Consider the following 20,676-nt stretch of genomic DNA (forward strand, 5'->3'; position numbering starts at 1 on the left):
TGAGGCGGGGAATTGAGGGGTCAGGTGGGGAGGGGGAGTGGGGTCATGTGATCCGGCAGCGATGGCGGACGGGGAGGAGGAGGAGGAAGCGCTGCTGCCGCCGGGTCAGGGGAGCGGGGCCTGACCCATAGCGGGACCCATAGAGACCCATAGAGACCCAATAGGGACCCATAGAGACCCATAGGGACCCATAGAGACCCACAGGGACCCATAGGGACCCATAGAGACCCCATAGGGACCCATAGAGACCCATAGGGACCCATAGAGACCCATAGGGACCCATAGAGACCCATAGGGACCCATAGAGACCCATAGGGACCCATAGAGACCCACAGGGACCCATAGGGACCCATAGAGACCCCATAGGGACCCATAGAGACCCACAGGGACCCATAGAGACCCATAGGGACTCCATAGAGACCCATAGGGACCCCATAGGGACCCATACGGACCCATAGAGACCCACAGGGACCCATAGAGACCCATAGGGACTCCATAGAGACCCATAGAGACCCATAGGGACTCATAGAGACCCACAGGGACCCATAGAGACCCATAGGGACTCCATAGAGACCCCAATAGGGACCCATAGAGACCCATAGGGACTCCATAGAGACCCATAGGGACCCATAGAGACCCACAGGGACCCATAGAGACCCATAGGGACTCCATAGAGACCCCATAGGGACCCATAGAGCCCCATAGGGACCCATAGATACCCCATAGAGACCCATAGGGACCCATAGAGACACATAGGGACCCCATAGGAATACATAGAGACCTATAGACACCCCATAGAAACCCCATAGGAAATTATAGAGACCCATAGGTACCCCATAGAGCTCTATAGGGACCCATAGATACCCCATAGAAACCCCATAGGGACCCAAAGAAACCCATAGGGACCCATAGACACCCCATAGAAACCCCATAGGGACCCATAAGCAGCCCCATTTCTCCCCCCTCTCCCCACAGCGGAGCCCCCCCCGGACCCCCCAAGCACCCCATGGAGGAACGCAGCCGCCTTCTGGTGAGGAGCCTGCCCCATAGATACTGCCCATAGACCCCAGCCCCATTGATCCAGCCCCATAGATACCTGCCCCATAGACCCCAGCCCCATTGATCCAGCCCCCATAGATACCTGCCCCATAGATACTGCCCCATAGACCCCAGCCCCATTGATCCAGCCCCATAGATACTGCCCCATAGACCCCAGCCCCATTGATCCAGCCCCATAGATACTGCCCCATAGACCCCAGCCCCATTGATCCAGCCCCATTGATACCTGCCCCATAGATACTGCCCCATAGACCCCAGCCCCATTGATCCAGCCCCATTGATACCTGCCCCATAGACCCCAGCCCCATTGATCCAGCCCCATAGATACCTGCCCCATAGATACTGCCCATAGACCCAGCCCATTGATCCCAGCCCCATAGATACTGCCCCATAGACCCCAGCCCCATTGATACCTGCCCCATAGACCCAGCCCCATTGATCCAGCCCCATTGATACTGCCCCATAGATACTGCCCCATAGATACTGCCCCATTGATCCAGCCCCATTGATCCAGCCCCATAGATACTGCCCCATAGACCCCAGCCCCATTGATACCTGCCCCATAGACCCCAGCCCCATTGATCCAGCCCCATTGATACTGCCCATAGACCCCAGCCCCATTGATCCAGCCCCATTGATACTGCCCCATAGATACTGCCCATTGATCCAGCCCCATTGATCCAGCCCCATAGATACCTGCCCCATAGACCCCAGCCCCATTGATCCAGCCCATTGATACCTGCCCCATAGACCCCAGCCCCATTGATACTGCCCCATAGACCCCAGCCCCATTGATCCAGCCCCATAGATACCTGCCCCATAGACCCCAGCCCCATTGATACCTGCCCCATAGACCCCAGCCCCATTGATACTGCCCCATAGACCCCAGCCCCATTGATCCAGCCCCATAGATACCTGCCCCATAGACCCCAGCCCCATTGATCCAGCCCCATTGATACCTGCCCCATAGACCCCAGCCCCATTGATCCAGCCCCATTGATACCTGCCCCATAGACCCCAGCCCCATTGATCCAGCCCCATTGATACCTGCCCCATAGACCCCAGCCCCATTGATCCAGCCCCATTGATACCTGCCCCATAGACCCCAGCCCCATTGATCCAGCCCCATTGATACGTACCCCATAGACCCCAACCCCATTGATCCAGCCCCATTGATACCTGCCCCATAGACCCCAGCCCCATTGATCCAGCCCCATTGATACCTGCCCCATAGACCCCAGCCCCATTGATCCAGCCCCATTGATCGTGCCCCATAGATCCTGCCCCATAGACCTCACCCCATAGATTCCACCCCATAGATCCAGCCCTATATATCCTGCCCCATAGATCCCACCCCATCCATTCCAGCCCCATAGATTCCAGCCCCATAGATCCCAGCCCCATAGCTCCAGCCCCATAGTTCCCACCCTACAGACCCCGCCCCATAGCCCCCACCCCATAGCCCCCGCCCCATAGACCCCACCCATAGCTCCCGCCCCATAGCGCCTGCCCCATAGATCCCGCCCCATAGACCCCACCCCATAGATCCTGCCCCATAGCTCCTGCCCCATAGACCCCACCTCATAGATCCTGCCCCATAGACTCCATCCCACAGATCCTGCCCCATAGCTCCCGCCCCATAGCTCCCGCCCCATAGACCCCACCCCATAGATCTCACCCCATAGCCCCCGCCCCATAGCCCCCACCCCATAGCCGTCGCCCCATAAGCTCCCACCCCATAGCTCCCGCCCCATAGATCCCGCCCCATAGACCCCACCCCCATAGATCCTGCCCCATAGACCCCTGCCCCATAGCTCCCGCCCCATAGCTCCTGCCCCATAGACCCCACCTCATAGATCCTGCCCATAGACTCCATCCACAGATCCTGCCCCATAGCTCCCGCCCCATAGAACCCACTCCCATAGACCCTACCCCATAGCCCCCCACCCCATAGCTCCCTCCCCATAGCCCCCACCCCATAGCTCCCACCCCATAGCTCCCTCCCCATAGCCCCACCCCATAGCTCCCACCCCATAGCTCCCACCCCATAGCTCCCGCCCCATAGACCCCTGCCCCATAGCCCCCACCCCATAGCTCCCACCCCATAGCCCCCACCCCATAGCCCCCACCCCATAGCTCCCACCCCATAGCTCCCACCCCATAGCCCCCACCCCATAGCTCCCGCCCCATAGCTCCTGCCCCATAGCTCCCTGCCCCCCAGGATCCTGGGGCTCTGTAACAACCTCCCCTATGTGCTGATGCTGAGCGCGGCGCGGGACATCGTGGAGCTCCAGCAGGGGGCGCCGGTGAGGCCACGCCCCCTGCCCCACATCCTGCCCATAGCGCCCCATAAGCTGCCACATAAAGCCCCATAACCTGCCCCATAGTGCCTCATAAGCTGCCCCATAGCACCCCACATCCTGCCCCATAGCGCCCCATAAGCTGCCCTATAACACCCCATAACCTGCCCCATAGCGCCCCACATCCTGCCCGATAGCGCTCCATAACCTGCCCTATAGCACCCCATAAGCTGCCCTATGGCACCCCATAACCTGCCCCATAGCGCCCCATAAGCTGCCCTATAACACCCCATAGCTTGCCCCATAGCGCCTCATAACCTGCCCCACAGCACCCCATAAGGTGCCCTATAACACCCCATAACCTGCCCCATAGCGCCTCATAACCTGCCCCATAGCACCCCATAACCTGCCCCATAGCACCCCACATCCTGCCCCATAGCGCCCCATAAGCTGCCCTATAACACCCCATAACCTGCCCCATAGCGCCCCACATCCTGCCCCATAGCGCCCCATAACCTGCCTATAACACCCCATAACGTGCCCGATACTGCCCCATAACCTGCCCCATAGCGCCCCACATCCTGCCCCATAGCACCCCATAACCTTTATTATAGGCACCCCGTCACCTGCCCCATAGCGCCCCACATCCTGCCCCATAGCGCTCTATAGCCTGCCCTATAGCAGACCGTGATGTGCCCCATAGCGCCCCATGACCTGGCCCATAGCACACTGTAATGTGCCCCATAGCGCCTGATGACCTGCCCCATAGCACACCATAATCTCCCTCGTATTGCCCCATAACCTGCCCCGTATTGCTCCGTAGCCTGCCCCATAGCGCCACATAACCTGCCCTATAGAGCCCAATAACCTTCCCCATAGCACCTCATAGCCTACCCCATAGCACCCCATAACCTGCCCCGTATCACCCCATAGCGTGCCTCTTATTGCCCTATAACTCGCCCCATAGCACCCCATAACCTGCCCCACAGTGCCCCATAACCTTCCTTATAGCACCCCATAACCTGCCCCATATCAGCCCATAGCCTGCCCCTTACTGCCCTATAGCTTGCCCCATAGCGCCCCATGACCTGCCCCCTAACCTGCCCCACATCTCCCCATAGGTGCCCCATAGCAACAGCTCTCGCTATGACTGCAACCAGCTCTCGACTGGGGTAAGGGGCGGGGCCAATGTGGGGGTTCTATGGGGCTGCCCCATAAGTGGGTTGGAGGGGGGATGTGGGGCTGAGGGCACTCTATGGGGCTGGGCCCATATCTATGGGTCCCCTTCACCTGTGTGTGTGCCCCACATCTGTGGGTCAGCCCCACATGTATGGGTCACACCCCACACTTACGGGTTCCCCCTATCCCATATCCATGCCCCATATTTATGGGTCAACCCCCCCCACATCTATGGGGCTGGCCCCATATCTATGGGTCCCCCTAAACCACATCTATGGGTCTCTCTAACCTGTGCCTCTGCCCCACATCTATGGGGCTGGGCTCATGTCTATAGGTCTTCCTAAGCAATGTCCCTGCCCCACATCTATGGGTCCCCTTAATCTGCGCGTGTGCCCCACATCTGTGGGTCAGCCCCACATCTATGGGTCAGCCCCACATCTATGGGGCCCCATTGATCTCTATGGGTCCCCATTGATCTCTATGGGGCCCATTGATCTCTATGGGTCCCCATTGTTCTCTATGGGTCCCCATTGATCTCTATGGGTCCGCATTGATGTCTATGGGTCCATTGTTCTCTTATGGGTCCCATTGATCTCTATGGGTCCCCATTGATCTCTATGGGTCCCATTGATCCCTATGGGTCCCCATTGATCTCTATGGGTCCCATTGATCTCTATGGGTCCCCATTGTTCTCTATGGGGTCCCATTGATCTCTATGGGTCCCCATTGATCTCTATGGGTCCCCATTGATCTCTATGGGTCCCCATTGATCTCTATGGGTCCCCATTGATCTCTATGGGTCCGCATTGATGTCTATGGGTCCCATTGTTCTCTATGGGTCCCATTGATCTCTATGGGTCCCCATTGATCTCTATGGGTCCCATTGATCTGTATGGGTCCCATTGTTCTCTATGGGTCCCATTGATCTCTATGGGTCCCCATTGATCTCTATGGGTCCCCCATTGATCTCTATGGGTCCCATTGTTCTCTATGGGTCCCATTGTTCTCTATGGGTCCCCTTGATCTCTATGGGTCCCCATTGTTCTCTATGGGTCCCCATTGATCTCTATGGGTCCCATTGATCTCTATGGGTCCCCATTGTTCTCTATGGGTCCCCATTGATCCCTATGGGTCCCCATTGATCTCTATGGGTCCCCATTGATCTCTATGGGTCCCTGCCCCACACATGTGGGGCCCAGGCCGTGCTCCTCGCCGACGTCCTCCCCTCGCTGCTCATGAAGCTCCTGGCGCCGCTCGCACCCCATTGGCTGAGCTACGAGTAGGGGCGGGGCCTAAAGGGGGGCGGAGCTTGAGTGGGACTTGGGGGCTCTGGGTCTATGGGGTGGGCTATGGGGTGGGTTATGGGTTCTGCTATGGGCTGGCTATGGGGCAGGTTATGGGTCTATGGGGTTGGTTATGGGGCTGCTTATGGGTCTCTATGGGGCTGGTTATGGGTCTCTATGGGCTGGTTATGGGTCTCTATGGGGCTGGTTATGGGTCTCTATGTGACCGGTTATGGGTCTATGGGGTTGGTTATGGGGCTGGTTATGGGTCTCTATGGGGCTTATTGGGAGGGGCGTCTTGCGCCCCATGACGTCACGTGATGGGCGGGGCCCGTGGGTGTGCCGGGAGAGGGAGGGGGCGTGGCTTAGTCCTGACCCCGCCCCCCCATTGCAGGGCCCGGGTGGGCGGGGCCGCGCTCCTGGCGTGGGCGGGGTCAGCGCTGGTGCTGACAGCGAAGGGAGCGGAGCAGGGATTGGCTGGTGAGGAGGGGGGGGTGGGGGGTCACGTGGGGGGGGGGTGTGTCACATATGGGGGGTGTGTCACGTGGGGGGGTCATGTTGGGGGGGTCACGTGGGGGGGGTCACGTGGGTGGTGTCACGTGGGGGGGTCACGGGGGGGGTGTGTCACATGTGGGGGGTGTGTGTCACGTGGGGGGGTCATGTTGGGGGATCACGTGGGGTGTGTCACGTGGGGGAGTCATGTTGGGGGGGGTCACGTGGGAGGGGTGGGGGGGTGTCACGTGGGGGGTGTCACGTGTTGGGGGGGTGGGGTCACGTGGAGGGGCGGGTTGTGTCACGTGGGGGGCGGGGTCACGTGGGGGCTGGGGTCACGTGGGGGGGGTTGTGTCACGTGGGGGAGGGGGGCTCGTGGTGGGGGTCACGTGAGGGGAGTCACATGGGGGAGGGGATGTGTGGGTCACGGGGGGTCACATGGTGGTGGGGCTCACGTGGGGGGTCACGTGGGGTGTGGGGGTGTCACATGGTGGTGGGGGGTCACATGGGGGCATGGGTCATGTGGGAGGTCACATCGGGTGGGGGGTCACAGGGGGGTTGGGTCATGTGGGGGCAGGGGTCACATGGGGGACAGGGGTCATGTGAGGGGCAGGGGTCACTTGGAGTCACATGGGGGGGTGGGGTCACATGGGCTCAAGAGTGGGTCAGAGGTCATGTGGCGGGCAGGGGTCACTTTGGGTCACTTGGGGGGCTGGGGTCACATGGGTTAGGGTCACTTGTGGGGCAGGGGTCATGTGTGGTGTCACATGGGGTCATGTGTGGGGCAGGGTCACATGGGGGTTGGGTCATGGGGGCAGGGGTCATTTCGGGTCACATGGGGGCAGGGGTCACACAGCTTGGGGTCACATGGGGGTCAGGGGTCACATGGGGTCATGAGCAGTGGGGGAGGGAGGGATCACAAGGGGGCAGGGGTCACTTGAGGTCACGTGGAGGGCAGGGGTCACAGGGTCATATGGGGCAGGGGTCACATGGGAGCTTGGGGTCACGTGGGTGTCAGGGGTCACATGGGGGTCACGAGGGGTCATCAACAGTGGGGAGGGAGGGATCACAAGGGGCAGGGGTCACTTGAGGTCACATGGGGGCAGGGGTCACACAGCTTGGGGTCACATGGAGGTCAGGGGTCACTTGGGGTCACACAGGGGCTTGGGGTCACGTGTGGGGCAGGGGTCACATGGCTTGGGGTCACATAGGGGCAGGGGTCACATGGGGTCACATGGGGGCAGGGGTCACACAGCTTGGGGTCACATGGAGGTCAGGGGTCACTTTGGGTCACGTATGGGGCAGGGGTCACTTGGGGTCACGTGGAGGGCAGGGTTCATGTGGGGTCACGTGTGGGGCTGGGATCACGTGGGGTCACGTGTGGGGCAGGGGTCACTTTGGGTCACATGGGGGGCAGGGGTCACACAGGAGCTTGGGGTCACGTGGAGGTCAGGGGTCACTTTGGGTCACGTATGGGGCAGGGGTCACTTTGGGTCACATGGGGGTCAGGGGCCCCATAAGGGGGACAGGTCACGTGTGGGGCAGGGGTCACATGAGATCACATGGGGGGCAGGGGTCACACAGGGGCTTGGGGTCACGTGGGAGGGGCTGGGGTCACGTGGGGGGGGGGAAGGGGCTGTGGTCACGTGGTGATGGGTGGGAGGGGCTGGGGTCCCATGACCCCGCCCCCCCCCCCCCCCCCCCTTTGCAGCCGTCTCATTGGCCAGCGCCGCCTCGGGGCTGGGGGAGGTGACGCTGGTGACCTTGGCTTCCGCCTACCCCACGTGAGGAGGGGCGGGGTCACGTGACCCCCCGGGGGGGCGGGGCTAAGGGAGGGGGCGGGGTAGAATGGGAGTCTATGGGGCAGGGGAGGGGCTGGGGGGGGGTTGGTTGTGGGGGCTCTGTGGGGTGGCTATGGGGTTTCTATGGGTCCCTATGGGGTCTCTATGGGGTGGCTATGGGTCCCTATGGGGTGGCTATGGGTTTCTATGGGGTCTCTATGGGGTGGCTATGGGTCCCTATGGGGTAGCTGTGGGTTTCCTATGGGTCTCTATTGGTCCCTATGGGGTCTCTATGGGGTGGCTATGGGTTTCTATGGGTCTCTATGGGCTTCTGTCCCTGTGGGTCTCTATGGGGTGTCTATGGGGTCTCTATGGGTCTCTATGGTTCCCTATGGCGTCTCTATGGGTCCCTGTGTTTCTCTATGGGTCCCTTTGGGTCTCTATGGGTCTCTCTATGGGTTGCTATGGGTCTCTATGGGGTCTCTATGGGTCCCTATGGGGTCTCTATGTGTCTCTATGTGATCTCTATGGGTCTCTATGGGTCTCTATGGGTCTCTATGGGTCCCTATGGGTCTGTATGTGTCTCTATGGGTCCCTATGTGTCCCTATGTGTCCCTATGTGTCCCTATGGGTCTCTATGGGTCCCTATGTGTCCCTATGGGTCCCTATGTGTCTCTATGTGTCTCTATGGGGTCCCTATGGGTCCCTATGGGTCCCTATGGGGTCTCTATGGGTCCCTATGGGTCCCTATGGGTCCCTATGGGTCCCTATGTGTCTCTATGTGTCTCTATGGGGTCTCTATGGGTCCCTATGTGTCCCTATGTGTCCCTATGGGTCTCTATGTGTCTCTATGGGTCTCTATGGGTCTCTATGTGTCCCTATGTGTCCCTATGGGTCTCTATGGGTCCCTATGGGTCCCTATGGGTCCCTATGGGTCTCTATGTGTCTCTATGGGTCTCTATGGGTCTCTATGGGTCTCTATGGGTCTCTATGTGTCCCTATGTGTCCCTATGTGTCCCTATGGGTCTCTATGTGTCTCTATGGGTCTCTATGGGTCTCTATGTGTCCCTATGTGTCCCTATGGGTCTCTATGGGTCCCTATGGGTCCCTATGGGTCCCTATGGGTCTCTATGTGTCTCTATGGGTCTCTATGGGTCTCTATGGGTCTCTATGGGTCTCTATGTGTCCCTATGGGTCCCTATGTGTCTCTATGTGTCTCTATGTGTCTCTATGGGTCCCTATGGGTCTCTATGGGTCCCTATGGGGTCTCTATAGGTCCCTATGTGTCCCTATGGGTCCCCATCGCTGACCCTTCCCCCCCAGGGCCGCTCTATGGGGCTGGGCCTCGGGCACGGGCGCCGCGGGGCTCTGGGGGTCGCTGTGGGGCGGGGCGGGGCTGGGGGCGGGGCTTGGCCTCTCCGGGCCCTGCTGCCCGCGGCCGCGCTGCCAATGGGGACGGCGCTGAGGTGAGGGGGCGGGGCCAAGGGGGCGGGGCCAAGGGGGCGGAGCCAATGGGGCGGAGCCAATGGGGGGGTGCGGGACCAATGGTGGCGGGGTCAATGGGGGAGAGGGGGCGGGGCTTAGGAGGAGGGGCGGGGCCAATGGGGGGAGAGGGGGGTGGGGCTTTGGGGATGGGAATGGCCAAGAGGGGTGGGGCCAATGTAGGAGGCGGGGCCAAGGGGGCGGGGCTTGGGGGGGAGAGGGGGTGGTGCTGGAGGGGGCGGAGTCAATGGGGGAGGGAGGGCGGGGCTTGGGGCAATGGGGGGCGGGGCTTGGGGGGTGGCCAATAGGGGGCGGGGCCAATGGGGGGCGGGGGCTAAGGAGGATGGGGCGGGGTCAATGGGGGGAGAGGGGGCGGGGCTTTGGGGATGGGAATGGCCAAGAGGGGGCGGGGCTTGGGGGGGATGGGGGATGGGCCAAAGGGGGGAGGGGGCGGGCCAATGGGGTAAGAGGGGGCGGAGCTTAGGGGGGAGGGGGCGGGGCTTTGGGGGTGGGAATGGCCAAGAGGGGTGGGACCAATGGGGTGAGAGGAGGCGGGGCCAAGGGGGCGGGGCTTGGGGGGAGAGGGGGTGGTGCTGAGGGGGGCGGAGTCAATGGGGGAGAGGGGGCGGGGCTTGGGGGGCAATGGGGGGGCGGGGCCAAAGGGGGGAGGGGACGGGGCTTGGGGGGTGGCCAAGAGGGGGCGGGGCCAAAGGGTTGAGGGGGGGCGGGGCTAAGGAGGATGGGGCGGGGCCAATGGGGGAGAGGGGGTGGGGCTTTGGGGGTTGGAATGGCCAAGAGGGGGTGGGGCTTGGGGGGGGGGGGCAAAGGGGGGAGGGGGCGGAGCCAATAGGGAGGGGGGCGGGGCCAATGGGGTAAGAGGGGGCGGAGCTTGGGGGGAGGGGGGCGGGGCTTTGGGGGTGGGAATGGCCAAGAGGGGGCGGGGCTTGGGGGGGGGCGCAAGGGGGAGGGGCCAAGGGGTATAGAGGGGGGCGGGGCCAAGGGGAGAGAGGGGGCGGGGCTTTGCGGTGGGAATGGCCAAAAGGGGGCGGGGTCAATGGGGGGGGAGGGGTTGGGGCTTTGGGGGGGCAATGGGGGTGAAGGGGGCGGGGCTTGTGGCGTGGCCAATGGGGTGAGGGGAGGGGGCTTGGAGGGAGTGGGTGGGGCTTGGGGGGCAGGGGTGTTTCTATGGGGCTCTATGGGGTCTCTATGGGGCTCTATGGGGTCTCTATGGGTCTCCATGGGGTCTCTATGGGGATCTATGGGGCTATATGGGTCCCTATGGGGCTCTATGGGGTCTCTATGGGGCTCTATGGGGATCTATGGGGCTCTATGGGTCCCTATGGGGTCCCTATGGGTCTCTATGGGGCTCTATGAGTCCCTATGGGTCTCTATGGGGCTCTATGGGTCCCTATGGGGTCCTATGGGGCTCTATGGGGTCTCTATGGGGCTCTATGGGGCTCTATGGGTCCCATGGGGTCCCTATGGGTCCCTATGGGGCAGAGCCCCATAGCCCCTCCCCCCCATCTCCCCCAGCTTCTTCTTCCTCCTCCTCCCCCCCCCTCCCCCTCCCCGCCCCACGGAGCCGCCCCCCCCCACCGCGGGGGTCACGTGGGGGGAGCGCTGGGGCGTGGTCAAGGTAAGGGGGCGGGGCTTAAACGGGGGGGGGCGGGGCTTCAAAGGGGAGGCCTCGGCCTCTGATTGGCTCCCGGTCCCTCAGGGCGCGCTGCCGGATGCGTTCCCATTGGCTGTCGTTTACTTGGCGGAGTACTTCATTAACCAGGGGGTGGTGAGTGGGGGGGGGCTATGGGGCAGCTATGGGGCAGCTATGGGGTAGCTATGGGGTAGCTATGGGGTAGGTATGGGGCAGCTATGGGGCAGCTATGGGGTAGCTATGGGGTAGCTATGGGGCAGCTATGGGGTAGGTATGGGGCAGCTATGGGGCAGCTATGGGGCAGCTATGGGGCAGCTATGGGGTAGGTATGGGGTAGCTATGGGGCAGCTATGGGGCAGCTATGGGGTAGCTATGGGGTAGGTATGGGGCAGGTATGGGGCAGCTATGGGGTAGCTATGGGGTAGGTATGGGGTAGCTGTGGGGTAGCTATGGGGCAGCTATGGGGTAGCTATGGGGTAGCTATGGGGCAGTTATGGGGCAGCTATGGGGTAGGTATGGGGCAGCTATGGGGTAGCTATGGGGTAGCTATGGGGCAGCTATGGGGTAGCTATGGGGCAGCTATGGGGCAGCTATGGGGTAGGTATGGGGTAGCTATGGGGTAGCTATGGGGCAGCTATGGGGTAGCTATGGGGCAGCTATGGGGTAGCTATGGGGTAGCTATGGGGCAGCTATGGGGTAGGTATGGGGTAGCTATGGGGTAGCTATGGGGCAGCTATGGGGTAGCTATGGGGCAGCTATGGGGTAGCTATGGGGTAGGTATGGGGTAGCTATGGGGTAGCTATGGGGCAGCTATGGGGTAGGTATGGGGCAGCTATGGGGCAGCTATGGGGCAGCTATGGGGAGTACGGGGGTCTATGAGGTGCTATGGGGCAGCTATGGGGCAGCTATGGGGTAGCTATGGGGTAGCTATGGGGTAGCTATGGGGCAGCTATGGGGTAGCTATGGGGTAGCTATGGGGCAGCTATGGGGCAGCTATGGGGTAGCTATGGGGTAGCTATGGGGCAGCTATGGGGTAGCTATGGGGTAGCTATGGGGCAGCTATGGGGCAGCTATGGGGTAGCTATGGGGTAGCTATGGGGCAGCTATGGGGTAGGTATGGGGTAGCTATGGGGCAGCTATGGGGTAGCTATGGGGCAGCTGTGGGGCAGCTATGCGGCAGCTATGGGGTAGCTATGGGGTAGCTATGGGGTAGCTATGGGGTAGGTATGGGGTAGCTATGGGGTAGGTATGGGGTAGGTATGGGGTAGCTATGGGGTGGCTATGGGGCAGCTATGGGGTAGCTATGGGGTAGGTATGGGGTAGCTATGGGGTAGGTATGGGGTAGCTATGGGGTAGCTATGGGGCAGCTATGGGGTAGGTATGGGGTAGCTATGGGGTAGGTATGGGGCAGCTATGGGGCAGCTATGGGGTAGGTATGGGGCAGCTATGGGGCAGCTATGGGGCAGCTATGGGGTAGGTATGGGGCAGCTATGGGGCAGCTATGGGGTAGGTATGGGGCAGCTATGGGGCAGCTATGGGGCAGCTATGGGGCAGCTATGGGGTAGCTATGGGGCAGCTATGGGGTAGGTATGGGGCAGCTATGGGGTAGCTATGGGGCAGCTAGGGGTAGCTATGGGGTAGGTATGGGGCAGCTATGGGGCAGCTATGGGGTAGCTATGGGGTAGCTATGGGGCAGCTATGGTGTAGGTATGGGGAGTACAGGGGTCTATGAGGTGCTATGGGGCAGCTATGGGGGAGCTATGGGGCAGGGGGAGTATGGGCGTCTGTGAGGTTCTATGGGGCAGCTATGGGGCTGTGTGGGGCAATGGGTCAGCTATGGGGCAGGTGGGCTATGGGGTACCTATGGGGCTGGAAGGCTATGGGGCAGCTATGGGGTACCTATGGGGCAGGGATGTTATGGGGCAGCTATGGGGCAGGGGGGAGTAAGGGGAAGGGGGGCTATGGGGTAACTATGGGGCTGAAGGGCTATGGGCAGCTATGGGGCAGGAGGGGCTATGGGGTAGCTATGGGGCTGGGGTTGCTATGGGGCACCTATAGGGCAGCTGTGGGGCTGGGCAGCTATGGGGCAGGGGCCGGTTCTATGGGGCTGGTGCCATAGGGCTGGCATCAGCGCTATAGGGTGGGTTCTATGGGGCTCTAGAGGGCTCTGTTGGGTCTCTATGGGTCTCTATGGGGTCTTTGTGGGTCTCTATGGGTCTCTATGGGGTCTCTGTGGGTCTCTATGGGGTCTCTGTGGGTCTCTATAGGTCTCTATGGGTCGCGCTATGGGTCCAGCCCCACACATTGCTCTCCCCTCAGCTGGACCTCTTGTACTTCCCCACATCCTCCCTGACCCACAACGAGCAGTACCGGTGGTGAGCCCCATAGCGTGTGTGGGATCTATGGGTCTCTATGGGGTCCCTATGGGTCACTATGGGTCTCTATGGGTCTCTGGGGGTCTCTATGGGGTCTCTATGGGTCTCTATGGGTCTCTATGGGGTCTCTATGGGGTTTCTAAGGGGTCTCTATGGGTCTCTATGGGGTCCCTATGGGTCTCTATGGGGTCCCTATGGGTCTCTATGGGTCTCTATGGGGTCTCTATGGGGTTTCTAAGGGGTCTCTATGGGTCCCTATGGGTCTCTATGGGGTCCCTATGGGTCTCTATGGGTTCTCTGTGGGGTCTCTATGGGGTCTCTCTCTATGGGTCTCTATGGGGTCTCTATGGGGTCCCTATGGGTCTCTATGGGGTCTCTATGGGACCCTATGGGTCCCTATGGGTCTCTATGGGGTCTCTATGGGTCTCTGGGGGGTCTCTATGGTGTCCCTATGGGTCCCTATGGGTCTCTATGGGTCCCTATGGGTCTCTATGGGTCTCTATGGGTCTCTATGGGTCCCTATGGTCTCTATGGGTCTCTATGGGTTCTCTATGGGTCTCTATGGGTCCCTATGGGGTCCCTATGGGGTCTCTATGGGTCTCTATGGGTCTCTATGGGTTCTCTATGGGTCTCTATGGGTCCCTATGGGGTCCCTATGGGTCTCTATGGGTCCCTATGGGTCCCTATGGGTCCCTATGGGTCTCTGTGTCTCTCTATGGGGCTGCCCCACACCAGGGCCCAGCTCCTTTACCAGGTCGGGGTCTTCGCCTCCCGCTCCGGCCTTCCGCTCTATTTGGGTCCTCTATGGGTTCTCTATGGGTCTCTATGGGTCCCTATGGGTATGGGGTCCTGCTGGGGCCTGTGTCCCCCACCCCATAGAGCACCCCACAACCACTGCCCCATAACCCGCTCCTGACCCACACTTGGGGGGCAGCCCCATAAGTGACCCCCCCACCCCATAGAGCACCCCACAACCGCTGCCCCATAACCTGCTTCTGACCACTTGGGGGGCAGCCCCATAAGTGCCCCCCCTCCACCCCATAGAGCACCCCACAACCGCTGCCCCATAACCCCTCCTGGACCCACACTTGGGGGGCAGCCCCATAAGTGCCCCTGCCCCATAGACCCCATAGAGCACCCCACAACCACTGCCCCATAACCGCTTCTGACCCATACATAGGGGCCAGCCCCATAAGTGCCCCCCCGGGACCCCATAGAGCACCCCACAGACCAGAGCCCCATAGACCCATCCTGACCCATAGGGTTCCAATGAGACCCCATAAGTGCCCCCCCCACCCCATAGAGCACCCCACAACCACTGCCCCATAACCTGCTTCTGACCCACACTTGGGGGGCAGCCCCATAAGTGCCCCCCCCCCACCCCATAGAGCACCCCACAACCACTGCCCCATAACCTGCTTCTGACCCACACTTGGGGGGCAGCCCCATAAGTGCCCCCCCCCCACCCCATAGAGCACCCCACAACCACTGCCCCATAACCCGCTCCTGACCCACACTTGGGGGGCAGCCCCATAAGTGACCCCCCCACCCCATAGAGCACCCCACAACCGCTGCCCCATAACCTGCTTCTGACCCACACTTGGGGGGCAGCCCCATAAGTGCCCCCCCTCCACCCCATAGAGCACCCCACAACCGCTGCCCCATAACCCGCTCCTGACCCACACTTGGGGGGCAGCCCCATAAGTGCCCCCCCCCCACCCCATAGAGCACCCCACAACCACTGCCCCATAACCTGCTTCTGACCCACACTTGGGGGGCAGCCCCATAAGTGCCCCCCCCCCACCCCATAGAGCACCCCACAACCACTGCCCCATAACCCGCTCCTGACCCACACTTGGGGGGCAGCCCCATAAGTGCCCCCCCCCACCCCATAGAGCACCCCACAACCACTGCCCCATAACCTGCTTCTGACCCACACTTGGGGGGCAGCCCCATAAGTGCCCCCCCCCCCACCCCATAGAGCACCCCACAACCACTGCCCCATAACCTGCTTCTGACCCACACTTGGGGGGCAGACCCATAAGTGCCTCCCTACCAGCCCCATAAATCACGCCTGACCCCTAAGTGACACTCCTAGACCCACATATGTGGGGCAGACCCATAGATCTTCACATAAGCACCCCATAACCCACTCCTGACCCACACTTGGGGGGCAGCCCCGTAAGTGCCCCCCCCACCCCATAGAGCACCCCACAACCACTGCCCCATAACCCGCTCCTGACCCACACTTGGGGGGCAGCCCCGTAAGTGCCTCCCTACCAGCCCCATAGATCACTCCTGACCCATAAGTGACACTCCTAGACCCACATATGTGGGGCAGACCCATAGATCTTCACATAAGCACCCCATAACCCACTCCTGACCCACACTTGGGGGGCAGCCCCATAAGTGCCCCCCCCACCCCATAGAGCACCCCACAACCACTGTCCCATAACGTACTGACCCACACTTAGGGGGCAGCCCCATAAGTGGCCCCCTCCCCCCCCCACCCCATAGAGCACCCCATAACCGCTGCCCCATAACCCGCTCCTGACCCACACTTGGGGGGCAGCCCCATAAGTGCCTCCCTACCAGCCCCATAGATCACTTGTGACCCCTAAGTGACACTCCCAGACCCACGTATGTGGGGCAGACCCATAGATCTTCACATAAGCACCCCATAACCCACTCCTGACCCACACTTGGGGGGCAGCCCCATAAGTGCCCCCTTCCCAGCCCCATAGATCACTCCTGACCCATAAGTGACACTCCTAGACCCACATCTGTGGGGCAGCCCCATAATTGTTCCATCCTATCCCAGTTATGCCCCCGTAGCTCCCTATTCCAGCCCCATAAGTGCCCCATAGAAGTGCCCCATAAGTGCCCTGTAGCCCCATAAGTGCCCCCAACCCCATAAGTTCCCCCATAACTCCCTATTCCAGCCCCATAAGTACCACCCCCACCCCACAAGTACTGCCCCAGCCCCATAAGTACCCCATAGCCCCATAAGTGCCCCCATAACCCTCTATTCCAGACCCATAAGTGCCCCATAGAAGTGCCCCATAGAAGAGCCCCATAAGTGCCACTCCCAGCCCCATAAGTGTCTCTCCAGCCCCATAAGTACGCCCCTAGCCCCACAAGTAACCCCATAACTCCCTATTCCAGACCCATAAGTGCCCCATAGAAGTGCCCCATAAGTGCCCCCCCAGTCCCACAAGTACCCCCCTAACTCCCTAGTCCAGCCCCATAAGTGCCCCATAGTAGTGCCCCATAAGTACCACCCCGACCCCACAAGTACTGCCCCAGCCCCATAAGTACCCCATACCCCCATAAGTGCCCCCCATAACTCCCTATTCCAGCCCCATAAGTGCCCCATAGAAATGCCCTGTAAGTGCTACTCCCAGCCCCATAAGTGTCTCTCCAGCCCCATAAGTACCCCCCCTAGCCCCACAAGTAACCCCATAACCCCCCTATTCCAGCCCCATAAGTGCCCCGTAGAAGTGCCCCATAAGTGCCCCCCAGCCCCACAAGTACCCCCATAACTCCCTATTCCAGCCCCTAAGTGCCCCATAGACGTGCCCCATAGAAGTGCCCCATAGAAGTGCCCCATAAGTGCCACTCCCAGCCCCATAAGTGTCTCTCCAGCCCCATAAGTGCCCCCATAACTCCCTATTCCAGCCCCATAAGTGCCCCATAGAAGTGCCCCATAGAAGTGCCCCATAAGTGCCCCATAAGTGCCCCATAGAAGTGCCCCATAGAAGTGACCCATAAGTGCCCCATAGAAGTGCCCCATAGTAGTGCCCCATAGTAGTGCCCCATAGAAGTGCCCCATAAGTGCCCCATAAGTGCCCCATAAGTGCCCCATAGAAGTGCCCCATAAGTGCCCCATAGAAGTGCCCCATAGAAGTGCCCCATAAGTGCCCCATAGAAGTGCCCCATAAGTGCCCCATAGAAGTGCCCCATAGAAGTGCCCCATAAGTGCCCCATAAGTGCCCCATAAGTGCCCCATAGAAGTGCCCCATAAGTGCCCCATAGAAGTGCCCCATAGAAGTGCCCCATAGAAGTGCCCCATAAGTGCCCCATAGAAGTGCCCCATAGAAGTGCCCCATAAGTGCCCCATAGAAGTGCCCCATAAGTGCCCCATAGAAGTGCCCCATAGAAGTGCCCCATAGAAGTGCCCCATAAGTGCCCCATAGAAGTGCCCCATAAGTGCCCCATAGAAGTGCCCCATAAGTGCCCCATAAGTGCCCCATAGAAGTGCCCCATAAGTGCCCCATAGACGTGCCCCATAAGTACCCCATAGCCCCATAAGTGCCCCCCATAACCCCCTTGTTCCAGCCCCATAGGCCCCTATGAGGCCCCCCCCCCCCCCCCCCACCTGACCCAAGCCCCGCCCCCCCAGGTGCTGAACGCCGCTCTCCTATTGGCTGCCGTCCTGGCGCCCTTCCTGCCCGCGGTGGGCGTGGCCTTCGCCCTCGTGCTGTGGGAGGGGCTTGTGGGGGGCGCGGCCTACGGGGGCGCCTTCCTATTGGTGGGGCAGCGGGTGAGGGGGCGGGGCCTGTGCGGGCCAATGGGGGCGAAGGGGGAGGGGGTAAAAGGGGGGGAGGGGGTCGATGGGGGCGGGGCTTAAAGGGGCCAATGGGGGCCAATAAGGGCGGGGGGGGGGGGGGCGTGGCTTGGGGGTCAATGGGGACCAATGGGAGCTTGGGGGCGGGGCTTAAGGGGAGCAGGGGTCAATGGGGACCAATGGGAGATGGAGGGGTGTGGCTTGGGGAAGGGGCGGGGTCAAGGGGGCCCAATGGGAGCAAGGGGGCGGGGCTTAAGGGGGGAGGGTGGGGTCAATGGGGGCGGGGCTTGGGGGAAGGGCGGGGTCAATGGGGACCAATGGGAGCAAGGGGGGCGGGGCTTAAAGGGGGAAGGGGAAGAGGGGCCAATGGGGACCAATGGGAGATGGAGGGAGGGGCGTGGCTTGGGAAAGGGGCGGGGTCAATGGGGGCCAATGGGAGCAAGGGGGGCGGGGCTTAAGAGGGGAAGGGTGGGGTCAATGGGGGCGTGGCTTGGGGAAAGGGAGGGGTCAATGGGGACCAATGGGAGCAAGGGGGGCGGGGCTTAAGAGGGGAGGGGATAGGGGCAATGGAGACCAGTGGGGGCGGGGCTTGGGGAAAGGGCGGGGTCAATGGGGACCAATGGGAGCAAGGGGGGTGGGGCTTAAAGGGGGAAGGGGAAGAGGGGCCAATGGGGACCAATGGGAGATGAAGGGAGGGGCGTGGCTTGGGGAAGGGGTGGGGTCAATGGGGGCCAATGGGAGCAAGGGGGCGGGACTTAAGGGGGGAAGGGTGGGGTCAATGGGGGCGTGGCTTGGGGAAGAGGTGGGGTCAATGGGGGCCAATGGGAGGGGGCGGGGCTTAAGGTAGGGAGGGGGGTGGAGCCAATGGGGACCAATGAGGGGCGGGGCTTAAGGGGGGAGGAGTCAATGGGGATAAATGGGGGCGGGGCTTGGGGAAAGGGGCGGGGTCAATGAGGACCAATGGGAGCTTGAGGGTGGGGTTTAAAGGGGAAAGGGCGGGGTCAATAGGGGCCAATGGGAGCGGGGGGGCGGGGTTTAAGGGGGGGGGAAGGAAACAGGGGCCAATGGGGGCCAATGGGGGGGCGGGGCTTGGGGTAGGGGCGGGGCCTTGGGGAAATGGGAGGGGCCAAGGAGGGGCGGGGCAAGGGGCTCTGGGGTGGGGTTATAAGGGGGGGAGGGGCATGTGTGGGTCTCTATGGGTCTCTATGGGGTTCCTATGGGGTCCCTATGGGTCTCTATGGGTCCCTATGGGTCTCTATGGGGCTCTATGGGGTCCCTATGGGTCTCTATGGGTCTCTATGGGTCCATATGGGGTCCCTATGGGGTCCCTATGGGTCTCTATGGGTCCCTATGGGTCACTATGGGTCCCTATGGGTCCCTATGGGTCTCTATGGGTCCCTATGGATCTCTATGGGTCTCTATGGGGTTCCTATGGGTCTCTATGGGTCCCTATGGGGTCCCTATGGGGTTCCTATGGGTTTCTATGGGTCCCTATGGGGTCTCTATGGGTCTCTATGGGGTCTCTACGGGTCTCTATGGGTCCCTATGGGTCTCTATGGGTCCCTATGGGTCTCTATGGGTCTCTATGGGTCTCTATGGTTCTCTATGGGTCCCTATGGGGTCTCTATGTGTCTCTATGGGTCTCTATGGGTCCCTATGGGTCTCTATGGGTCTCTATGGGTCCCTATGGGGTCCCTATGGGTCTCTATGGGGTCCCTATGGGGTCTCTATGGGGTCTCTATGGGTCTCTATGGGTCCCTATGGGGTCCCTATGGGGTCTCTATGGGTCTCTATGGGTCCCTATGGGTCCCTATGGGGTCTCTATGGGTCTCTATGGGGTCTCTATGGGGTCTCCGTGGGTCTCTACGGTTCTCTGTGAGGTTTCTATGGGTCTCTATGAATCTCTATGGGTCCCAATGTGTCTCTATGGATTTCTATGTGTCTCTATGGGTCTCTATGGGTCCCTATGGGTCTCTATGGGTCTCTATGGTTCTCTATGGGTCCCTATGGGGTCTCTATGGGTCTCTATGGGTCTCTATGGGTCTCTATGGGGCTCCCTGACCTTGGGTGTCTCCCGCAGGCGCCCCCTCGGGGGCGTGGCCTGGCCGTGGCCGTGACGTCACTGGGGCAGTCGCTGGGCGTGGCCTTGGCCGGGGTCGCGGCCATGGGGCTGCACAAGGGGCTCTGTGCCCCATAGCGGGACCCATAGAGACCCATAGCGCCCCATAGAGACCCCATAGAGCCCCATAGAGCCCCATAGGGATCCCATAGAGCTCCATAGAGCCGCATAGAGACCCCATAGAGCCCCATAGGGACCCCATAGCGCCCCATAGAGCTCCATAGAGCCCCATAGGGACCCATAGAACCCCATAGGGACTGCATAGAACCCCATAGAGCCCCTTAGAGCCCCATAGAGACCCCATAGAGCCCTATAGAGCCCCATAGAGACCCCATAGGGACCCATAGAACCCCATAGAGCCCCGTAGGGACTCATAGAGCTCCATAGA

General features: G+C 61.0%; 1 protein-coding gene across 1 annotated transcript; it reads left to right on the forward strand.

Moving 5' to 3' along the window:
• Nucleotides 1-965: 965 nt before the first annotated feature.
• On the forward strand, nt 966-20,366 carry LOC133264684 (battenin-like). Its single transcript, XM_061444522.1, has 12 exons — nt 966-1,030; nt 3,281-3,365; nt 4,481-4,531; nt 5,738-5,817; nt 8,025-8,097; nt 9,418-9,560; nt 11,110-11,212; nt 11,294-11,362; nt 13,547-13,602; nt 14,338-14,410; nt 18,005-18,145; nt 20,250-20,366. Exons 2-12 carry the CDS (start codon nt 3,318-3,320, stop codon nt 20,364-20,366), a joined length of 954 nt encoding a protein of 317 aa, XP_061300506.1. The 5' UTR covers nt 966-1,030; nt 3,281-3,317.
• The last annotated feature ends 310 nt before the right edge of the window (nt 20,367-20,676 follow it).

This window comes from Pezoporus flaviventris, unplaced genomic scaffold (assembly GCF_033815535.1).
Source record: "Pezoporus flaviventris isolate CSIRO_AGI_PZ_B2104156 unplaced genomic scaffold, CSIRO_AGI_Pfla_v1 ptg000957l, whole genome shotgun sequence".
NCBI classification, from domain to species: domain Eukaryota; kingdom Metazoa; phylum Chordata; class Aves; order Psittaciformes; family Psittacidae; genus Pezoporus; species Pezoporus flaviventris.